Source organism: Montipora foliosa, chromosome 6 (genome assembly GCF_036669935.1).
Source record: "Montipora foliosa isolate CH-2021 chromosome 6, ASM3666993v2, whole genome shotgun sequence".
Taxonomy (NCBI): domain Eukaryota; kingdom Metazoa; phylum Cnidaria; class Anthozoa; order Scleractinia; family Acroporidae; genus Montipora; species Montipora foliosa.
In genome coordinates, this window is record NC_090874.1 from 23,931,893 (window position 1) to 23,942,893 (window position 11,001).

Below are 11,001 nucleotides of genomic sequence, written 5' to 3' on the forward strand. Positions count from 1 at the left end.
AGGGCGATTTCGTCTCACCCTCTCGGATCGCTTTCAACCCACTTCGAGGATCCGACAGTTTGGGTTCGAGGCAGATGTTCCATTGTGAACCTACGGATCTCTTGTTCTCAAAACTCCTTTTACATGGGAAAGTAAACAAAGGTGACAAGTTTTTGTCGAGAAGACTGACAGCAACTCAAATTCTACTCGTACGTATGTGTTTCCGCTGTCTTTTTGTGCTAATTCGTTTCTAGTGTCGACTATATATAACACCAAGTAAGAACCTTTAACAGGTTAAGTTAAATTACCAGCTAAAAGTGCAAAATGGCGAATTATCTGACAGATGTTCAACCTTGGAACTTCCAAAGTGAAGCATTTGTCATAACGATGGCATTATACGGTAAGCAGAATACAACTGATCATCTTTCAAGTGCACTAACTTAAAACATTCAGCAGTGTCACATCTGAGAAGGGCATTCCCTTTTCATTAACGATCTACTCCTAACGCCGGCACCAATGTAATTAAACTTATTTTCATTTAAACGTTTGCATGTGGGTTCAAACGTTTGTGGCACTGACACAAAGTATATGAAGTCGATGTTCTGCCATATCTAGTGGACAACCATTCGGCCCAAATCTCTAAGTTAAACTCGTTCAATATGATGACCTAAAAAGAAAAAAATCATCACTTATTTCCGTCATACAATCTAGATATATAGAAGTAGACGGGTTCACAAGCAGTGTGGAATTTTCGTCAACCCAAATTAAACATCGCCTAAAATCATCGGCTATGTACTTTCAACTGAGATCTGTCATAACGTTATTTACAATCCATTAGCAAAAATCTTCCTTCCCAGCTGAAAAATGGATTCATTTGCACCAAAGATTACACATGTTCGGTTGCGCTTGTGCTACAAATTTCTTATTTGCGAATTTGTCGTTCAGTTAGTATTTTAGAAACTCGCACGTTACAGAGAATTATCTACTCCTAAATTTCGTCCTTTTCAGCCTTCTTTGGAAAAATGTCGATATCTCCTATCCCGCGGAGGTATCAGCGGAAGCCGACGATTCCCCTCCTACCTGTCCGCAAAGTCTTCAAGTGATCCCTTTTCTGCATCATTTAAAACTACAGCCATACGAACCAAATTTTGTAGTAGCCACCTCATTTATCACTTCACCATGGTATCCCGAGCCAGCTGACCTTTTCTCACTAAAATCTCTGAGGAGCGAAACAAAAGAAAGTAAAGAAAAAGGACCTTTTGAGCTAATTTTTACCGCCTTAGTAATAAAATAGAACGGTTAATCGGAGGGCAGCCGGTCATTTTTTGAAAGCAAAACTGGAAAAAAAATATTCTCAAATGAATAATGCTTTCACTGTAAGGAGCTAATTTTTTCCTGAAATGTTCTCTTTTCTTTTATACAATTGAACTCTCTTTTAGAGCGAAAAGACTGTTATGAAATTTGGGTTTTCATATTTATTACGGCAAGCAATATTAAAATTAACATGTTAACGTATCATGTCGCCTTTCGTTCGTGATGATGATATGATTCTATGTTTGGGTGCAAAGTGTTCTACTTCTATTCGTGTCAAATTTGTTTAAGATTTTCTGTTAGTCGAAGCGAGATTTGTTTGAATTTACCTAAATGGAAGGATCAGCTATTGTTTTGACGGGCGTTTCAACGTAAACATATTTTCTCTTTTTTTTCTTTTGATCAAGGACACCGATGTGTATACATGAGATTCAGCAGAACTACATTGAGCCAAACTTCTTCCCAATTACCATTTTTAATATGGTTATCAAATTTCATGGTATTATTGAAAAGGAAGGTTGTGAGACTTCTTGTCCGTTTTCGTCTCTCTAACGACAATTGCAGAAAAAAACAATTCACAACATGGCTTTTAGCCACAGAGGTTTATTTTTTCTTCTTTGTAATAGGTTTCATATTTGTTTTTCGCATTCTAGCTTTCTATTTCTGTTGTGTAATTTTTCTTAAAATGTACGTCAAATTCAAATCCGTCAAATCTTCCTGCTTGCCGGCCTAACAGCTATCAGTCAATTCTGGCAGCGCGGTATACCTCACGATCCTGTCTATATATACCTTAACAATCGATTTTGCATTTTAAATAGATTAATTATTTTACATTAGAGATAAGAGTGAAAAACAAACAAATTTCTCTCCCGTTTTTTTTAATACCTTGGTCATGATATGAGTGGTCAGGATTTTAAATTAGAGTTTTAAGGCGAAGTCAGACATAACAAAAGTCATATGATTTGAATAATAAGAGCAGTAGGTCGCCGTGTACAAGAATCTGCAAAGAAAACCACCAAAGTTCAAATGTTTTCCTTGCCAGGGTAATGATAAGACCATTCAATTTAGTTATAAGCTAACATAAAAATGCGTTGAAGTTTCACTATTTTTGAGTCAGTAGTTGATTCATAGATACCTTCAGTTGGAGAATTGGTAGCTCAAGAAAAGTTTTAAACATTTTGCAGAAACTTTGATATTAACCTGCGAATCACTTTCTGGCAATAAAAAATGGAGGTCACAGAGTTCGTGTTTGGGATACAAGCGTTTAAAGACGAAATATAGGGCATTTTTAGATGGGTCGTCTTTTGCCATGGTAACCTATTACGTCACATTAGTGAAGTAAGTACATTTGGTACCATCAAGTTACATTGCAGTTACGTGAAACTGTGTTGTAGGGTTAATCCTTCGACTATTGTACATCATTCCCTAAAACTTGTTGAAACGCGTTTGAGCCACGTTTCGTGCGCTGATCCAGAGTTCGTGGTGGATTTTGCATATGAAATTCCAGGAGCATTCAAGTACCTTAGCATGGTGCAATCTCAACAATTTTCAACTAAGCAAAAATTCAAGGAGTTTTCAAGCAGTTTCCCAGCAAATCCTTTTTTTCAAGAGTGGCTTTTCAAGCGCCCTTAAAGTCGAAAATTAAATTCAAGGGCTTTTCAAGGACTTCAAGGAGTAGCTCGAACCCTTTGATCTGTTTTAACTACAACTCCCCGTACTATTCTCATATTTTTTCGATGTCTATTCCAACATCTCTACCAGTGGCCTCTAATTGTCTGGGCAAGAGCGTCAACCTTTCTCTCACATCACTGATATAATTACGCTTCACATCATCCATAAACAATAAATGATTGATGCTGCCTTGCTAAGTTGAATTCCTGCATATATTACTCTACTATACTACTACTACTACTACTACTACTACTACTACTACTACTACTACTACTACTACTACTACTACTACTACTAGTAATAATAATAATAATGATGATAATAATAATAATAATAATAATAATAATAATAATAACAATAATAATAATAATAATAATAATAGAAGAAAGATAAAGCATCCTGCTCGGTATTAAACAAAGCAAAGGTGTCGTCAACATATCTGCGGTAAAACTCGATACCTGAATTGTAATTCTCTAACCAGCGTTTCTCATGGTGACCCATAAAGAGATTAGCTAATACAGGAGCAAGCGGGGAGCCCATGGCTACCCCATCAATTTGATCGTAAAAATTACCCAAAAATGAAAAATGAGTTTGAGCAGTGGCAAAGAAAAATAACTTAGTAAGATTTTCCCATCCTAATTTAATATCTGGATTGCCCTTCATAATGTAGTCTACCGCTAAGTCGATAGATTCGATGAGGGGAATGTTGGTGAAAAGACTTTCGACATCGAAAGAAACCATGAACTTATTTAGGGTATGGAGTCTAGTGACTTCACTAACAAAAGTAAAAGTGTCATGAGCACAGTAGTCATTAGGGATGTGAGGGTTTAACAATGTACATAAATACTTAGCTAGGTTGTAATTATAGGTTCCAATCGAAGAAACAATGGGCCGGAAAGGAGGTGTCGAAGAGTGATCTTGAACCTTATGCATCTTAGGAAGCCCATAAATTCTGGCTGGTTGAGATCCTGATGGATAGATCTTGTCATAAATGGTGTTCTCAATTTCATCATTCTTCTTCAGGTTGCGAAGAAACCGTTGTAATTGGCCCTCCCTTAGGAGAGTTGGATCATCCTTAAGTTTCTTGAATTTGGACGAATCCGAGATGATGTTAAGGATACTGCTATCATAAACTGTCCTGTCCAAAATGACCACACCATTCCCTTTGTCAGGTTTCAGAATGACAATGTTCTTATTCCTTTTGAGACTTTTCAAGACTTGGAGTACTTTCCGATCATTGTGAGATACACGATGAGAGGCGATGTAGGAGCTCGCAAGATGCGATAATGCAGCTTGGAGCTTACCAGTTTGACCACGATCAACGATTTTCTTGAGCATGGAGCCATGAATAAGTTCGAAGCAAGTATAGATGTCAGACTTGCGTATAGATGGAGGACAGATGGAATGAGTCAGGCCATTTTTGAGTGCATCGCATTGCTCAGGGGACAATTGGTGGGAGGACATGTTGATCACTGTTTCGTCAGCATTAAATGGCATAATTGCGTGTCGGCTCAAATTTCGAAGTTTCTTGGCATGTGTTTCCACTATCTTAGATGATAATTTGTTAATGTTGCTCTGTAGAGCGTTGCGCAAGAAATAAAACTGAACTGTCAGTCTCTTCGCGTTTTTCCCAGATTCGTTTCTTTTGCCTTGCCTAACACCTCTCCCAAGGATGTCATAGCCATACGGAAACGTCTACTACGCAGCGCCATCGATAAGAGATCTAAAGAACTGAAGCGACTCGAGAATGAGAGGGACAAGATCTCCAACAAGCTTCAAAACATACTTAACAATCTTGACTTTTATTTCTTGCGCAACGCTCTACAGAGCAACATTAACAAATTATCATCTAAGATAGTGGAAACACATGCCAAGAAACTTCGAAATTTGAGCCGACACGCAATTATGCCATTTAATGCTGACGAAACAGTGATCAACATGTCCTCCCACCAATTGTCCCCTGAGCAATGCGATGCACTCAAAAATGGCCTGACTCATTCCATCTGTCCTCCATCTATACGCAAGTCTGACATCTATACTTGCTTCGAACTTATTCATGGCTCCATGCTCAAGAAAATCGTTGATCGTGGTCAAACTGGTAAGCTCCAAGCTGCATTATCGCATCTTGCGAGCTCCTACATCGCCTCTCATCGTGTATCTCACAATGATCGGAAAGTACTCCAAGTCTTGAAAAGTCTCAAAAAGGAATAAGAACATTGTCATTCTGAAACCTGACAAAGGGAATGGTGTGGTCATTTTGGACAGGACAGTTTATGATAGCAGTATCCTTAACATCATCTCGGATTCGTCCAAATTCAAGAAACTTAAGGATGATCCAACTCTCCTAAGGGAGGGCCAATTACAACGGTTTCTTCGCAACCTGAAGAAGAATGATGAAATTGAGAACACCATTTATGACAAGATCTATCCATCAGGATCTCAACCAGCCAGAATTTATGGGCTTCCTAAGATGCATAAGGTTCAAGATCACTCTTCGACACCTCCTTTCCGGCCCATTGTTTCTTCGATTGGAACCTATAATTACAACCTAGCTAAGTATTTATGTACATTGTTAAACCCTCACATCCCTAATGACTACTGTGCTCATGACACTTTTACTTTTGTTAGTGAAGTCACTAGACTCCATACCCTAAATAAGTTCATGGTTTCTTTCGATGTCGAAAGTCTTTTCACCAACATTCCCCTCATCGAATCTATCGACTTAGCGGTAGACTACATTATGAAGGGCAATCCAGATATTAAATTAGGACGGGAAAATCTTACTAAGTTATTTTTCTTTGCCACTGCTCAAACTCATTTTTCATTTTTGGGTAATTTTTACGATCAAATTGATGGGGTAGCCATGGGCTCCCCGCTTGCTCCTGTATTAGCTAATCTCTTTATGGGTCACCATGAGAAACGCTGGTTAGAGAATTACAATTCAGGTATCGAGTTTTACCGCAGATATGTTGACGACACCTTTGCTTTGAATAATAATAATAGTAATAATAGTAGTAGTAATAAAAATAATCATGATGATGATGATGATGATGTTGATGATGTTGATTACTTTATGTCTTATATCATTAATTCGGATCTACAGAAGATTCGTGTAATTTAAGCTGTTTAACAAGAACAATTGTCTATAGCAAAACTGCGAGGACTGAAATAGTTAACATGATGGATTCTTGCAGTCATAGTGAAGTCGAAAGTCGGAACTTCTGAGCCAACACTTTTCAAGCGTAGGGACCTAACTGATACCTCCGTTGTTGGTCCAGATCAGAAACCAAGTATCGGTATCTTACTGTCACTGTTGAGTTCCAGTTATTAAGCGGTTACTCTCCTCAAAGACACGTAATGCATCTGGCCTAGACGAGATACCTCCATGCCTTCTGAAGACATTTGAAATGAAAATTGACGCTATGTTAACAGCTTTTTGTCGAATATGAAAATATTACAGGGGGGTAAGCCAGGGGCACCCTGGGGTACCCGAGACAGTCAACAACATAATACAAACCATATCTTTCAGACTGAAACCAAGCAATTTATGTCACCTGAAACTTACTTCATCTATGCAGCTATTTTGTAGGCTTGTCCCTCCCTCCGTATCCACTGCTCATACTAAAAGCCGTGGATGTCAACATGACAAACCGGTAACTACCCTAGGTGTGAGAGACTGTGACCCCCACCCCCCTTTGAAAAATCCTAGCTACGCCCCTGTATTACAAATTTAAAGTACTCCTCTTTATACAGAAAAATAAAATTTACCCCACAAACATCACGGCGATAATCTCTGGAACACTGAGATCTATAGCTATACTACCAGATTTGTTACTTATATTTTCACCATTTATACCAGGTATAAGTAATAGTTTTGCTGCATCTAAAATCTGGGAAGCTCATTCCTTCCCTCAGTATTAAATAAAATTATTTTAAAAACCATTGATAGAGTTGAATTCAGGACAACATGAAACAAATCCAAACCAGAGGTTAGCACGGGATTTGAACCCTGGGCAACCGCATGCTAACCCAACGCCCTAATATAACCACTTACCGCCTCCATATGACTTTTAAGTATTTTACTTAGTACAGTATTAAAGTATTTGTGGTATAAACCTGATTGAATGGTCTGATTCGTTCCTTACGATCTAACCTGCGATCATGCCCATTTTAGCTTCGCGCATATGTTCTCTTATTTCTTTGCTCGCTAAAATTTTTTCGTTGCGGCAACTCCACATTATGTACCGCGCGGAACTAAAATAGAGCATGATCGCAGGTTACTTACGATCGAACCGCACTCAGTCCGAGTTGTCTTCGCTACGAGTAGTATAGACCATTTTACATTTCTGTGCTCAGTTACCAGGCCTTTGAATAAAAGCGAGGCTGGAGTTGACCTAGTTTTGATACAAACCTCACTGCTTTTCTTATATGTAAATAGAAACTCGTTAGCATTGCAACAACATGCAATGAGGTTTGTATCAAAGCAAGGTCAACTACAGCCTCGCTTTTATTCAAAGGCCTGGTCCATTTTTTTGAAAAACAAACCTTTGTCAAGTGTTGATCTTGCTTACGTTTTCTAACAAACTAACTATTTCTGTACATGAATATTCACCGCACTGTATTTTATTCAGGCTTCATAGACTCCATTTTCCTAAGATTATAACTCCAATAGGATTAACCTTCCCGAAGATTACATCAGATTCCGTAGATTCACCCTACACACAAATATCTAGATGGCTTCAAGCATTTTCCCCCAGCGTACTTGCGAACCTAACAATTACCGGCGTCATCACGTACGATTTCTTTCCTTTGTAGGATTGATCTTTGTCATTGGAATTATTGGTAATGGGATCGTGGTTGCTTTTATCACAGCTTTACGCCGTCGAGGTCAGAAATCCTCTGTTCAGCTGTTTCTTCTTCACTTGGCCATATCTGATTTGATGGTGTGCCTGCTATGCGTACCGCTGACCATCTATATTAACTTTCACTACCCCCGAGAGTATCGTTCAACCGACCATGGCCTGTGTAAGTTATCGAGATTTATGCAGGTATGCATGGCTGCTTTGATGCCATAGTGAATTATTGCGTCTTGTCAATGAGTACATCCTGTAAAGAAATTATTGCTCCTTAATGTGGTACCACATTGCCGTTACGTGAAATAACAGATGGATAGATTCAATCCTTCCAAATAGTACAGTTTATTGAAAGTGTTGAAGCTGTTGTGAGCATCCTTAAATAGTTAGCAGGGCGAGCTCTCTTATGCAGGAGGTCACTTGGTTTTGAAACCCATTTGGACTAAGGTATCCTCGAAATCCCAACGGCGGAGAATGTACCACGTTTGCAATCTGCCAGAGTTTCTTGTCTTCTTAAGTAAGGCAGAACGACGATTAACGCTAGGAGCCGTCTTACAACCGTTCATCTGTGGTTGTTCCCAGGGACATTAAAATACTGAGACACCATCGAAAAGAATCTGTCTCGCATGTCGTTAGGAGCCCATTATTTGGAGCGAGCATATTCCTGTCACGACGTTTTCATAGACCGATTTACTTTTGGATTGAATTTCCCGCTAATGGGACCGGTGACCAATAACAGGAAACTAACTTAACGTCATAGCGTCACTGAACCGGAACTGTCTTCGTTGTTTTGCGGCAAAAGTAGTCCAAAAATAGATTGGTCAGTAAAATGCCGTGACAAAGGCGTAGTATGGGAGTTTGCTTGCTCCTACTCATGGGTTCCTGATGTAGTGTATTAACGTGTGCTTGTGAAGCTCTGTCTTTGTAGGTCCTTCCTCATAGATTACATACAATAAACTTATCTGTATTTTTTTGTCGTAGAACCTTGGACCTGTACTTTCAATCAGCCTATTGACAGCCATAAGTATCGACCGTTACATGACATTTGTCAAGCAAGAATTTTCTCGCAGTCAAAGGTCTTGGTACTTCAAACCATCTTGGTTAACTCTCTTTGCCTGGGTGTACGGCACAAGTCAAAACCTCCCTGTCTTTCACACGGCCGAAGTTGCTCCTATCAAGTTTAACAACAGTACGACGGTGTATTATTGCAGTACAACGCAGGGAAGTACTCTTCAAGGAAAGATTGTCCTTTCTGCTTCATTCTTATTTGGTTTTCTTATTCCCTTGGTGGCAATGGTCATATCGTACGTTTGTGTTGTAAGAGTGGTATGGACAAGAGATCGGAGATTTTCATCTTCCATAACTCCCGGAGACATTGCTATTGCAAATGCAAAGATCTTAGAAAGATCGCGAAAGAGGGTTCTTCGAGTATTGTTGAGTGTTGTCTTTTGCTTTTTTGCTTGTTGGCTGCCGTTTGCTGTCTATCATGGAATCGTAGAGCGATATCTCAAAGAACCCCCAAACCCTATGGATGCTATTCGACTCACCACTTATGGCCTTGGATTTGCAAACTCAATGTGCAATCCGTTTGTTTACTATTTTAGTGTTGGAGGAAAGACATTTAAAGCTGCAAAAAGAAGATTCGTCGAGTTAATGGGAGGAAGAACAATAAGACAATGGCTGAGCGTTCAAGGAAGTACCTATACTTCGAGGACAACTGGTGACTACGAAGTACCGAGTAAAATCATTGAGTTGGGTTTCGATCAAAGCAGTGAAGATTACTTAAAAAACAACCTGTCCGATAACTGTTGTGCCGAATTTGCATTTAATGAATCTTGTAAACAATCTCGCGAATTTATCGATACAAGACTGTGATTTTAAAGTATTCAGGGCGAAAAAGTTGGTGCTCGAGGAGAAATGAGATTACGAAGCCGTTTTGGAAACAGTGTGTGGAAAGCCCTTGTTCAAGTTCAAGTTTACCGGTACGCTGAAAAGCACCCCTCTACCTGCTCTATACAGACGAGTGTGGCGAAGAGAGAATTAACAGAGAGTACCTTAACGTGCCGTACTATGTTATAAATGACATTCGATAGGTTGTTGCAGCACAAAATGTATTGACTTGTTCGATCTTTGGAAAATGTTCGAACAAGTAAGACACTTTAGCCAGCGCGCGTGACGTGGCCTCTGCCATTTTGAAATTATTACTGGGTTGCCTATGGGCAAACCCAGTCGAGGTCTGCGTTTAGTTTGTTTGTTTTCTTTTTTTTTTTTTTTTTTTTTTTTTTTTTCCGTGTCGGTAAAAGTCTTGCCTGTCACTCCCCTGGTAAGTGGTGTCTTTGTGGATAGAGCCTTCTGCGAGTATTTTCTTAGGATCGAGAGGGTAGTGGAACTGCGTAGATTTCTCTGGTGGACACAGTAGAATCATTAACTTAGCCTGCAATGGCGTCGAAAGTCATGTAACGCGAATGGCGTTTTAGTGGATCCTTAAACAAAATATACCCTTATGGAGCTCAATAATGGAAAGTTAGTTGGATAAAATAGGCAGGAATCTCAAAAGCGACGAGCACTGGACTTCGACAACAATCTATCGCCCGTCGAGACGAAATCAAAGTGAGCTGTAATATTTACTGGGTTGCATATGGGCAAACCCAGTCGAGGTCTGCGTTTAGTTTGTTTAGTGGATCCTTAAACAAAATATACCCTTATGGAGCTCAATAATGGAAAGTCAGTTGGATAAACTAGGCATGAATCTCAAAAGCGACGAGTACTGGACTTCGACAACAATATATCGCCCGTCGAGACGAAATCAAAGTGAGCAGTATTTACCTGAAGTACATGGTAATTTGACACAATTGAGTTTCTTGTCTTCACGCACGCAATCAAATAGGAAGAGGTTTTCGCCTCTAAGAGCAAATATGTTGTTTGTTTCAATAAAATTTTCGCTGGAAAAGGATTCTGTGGTATTTTCTGCCTTTGTGAATTATAATATCATGTTGTGTATTGAATTTTCGAGCTTAAGGTTCAAATGTGATGTGGGAGAAGTTTTTTAGTATTGCTCTGTAAGCAGGAAGGGTTCACAGGCCTGTTGGAAGCGTGCTTGAGTTTCAACAAAATGAGGCCCAAAATCAGAGAAAACTTGAGATGAATAATAAAGTAGCTGCTATTTCCAAAATGATGGAATTACCTG

The 11,001-nt window shown here is 39.2% G+C and overlaps 1 protein-coding gene and 1 long non-coding RNA gene across 2 annotated transcripts; one reads left to right on the plus strand and one right to left on the minus strand.

Moving 5' to 3' along the window:
* The first annotated feature begins 208 nt into the window (after positions 1-208).
* Positions 209-9,689, plus strand: LOC138005221 (galanin receptor type 1-like). Its single transcript, XM_068851484.1, has 3 exons — positions 209-379; positions 7,777-8,009; positions 8,796-9,689. The coding sequence occupies exons 1-3, from the start codon at positions 304-306 to the stop codon at positions 9,687-9,689; spliced, it is 1,203 nt and encodes a 400-aa protein (XP_068707585.1). The 5' UTR covers positions 209-303.
* LOC138008622 (uncharacterized) lies at positions 579-1,696 on the minus strand. Its single transcript, XR_011124265.1, has 3 exons — positions 1,620-1,696; positions 1,060-1,198; positions 579-646 (listed from the first exon to the last, which is right to left on the minus strand). It is a non-coding gene; the product is annotated as an uncharacterized lncRNA (long non-coding RNA).
* Positions 9,690-11,001: the final 1,312 nt, after the last annotated feature.

Excerpts from the sequence above, each read along its gene's own strand:
- LOC138005221 (XM_068851484.1), top strand. The coding sequence starts at position 304 with ATGGCGAATTATCTGACAGATGTTCAACCTTGGAACTTCCAAAGTGAA. Across the intron at positions 380-7,776 it reads CATAACGATGGCATTATACG|GATTGATCTTTGTCATTGGA; the intron begins GTAAGCAGAATA and ends TTTCCTTTGTAG. Across the intron at positions 8,010-8,795 it reads AGTTATCGAGATTTATGCAG|AACCTTGGACCTGTACTTTC; the intron begins GTATGCATGGCT and ends TTTTTGTCGTAG.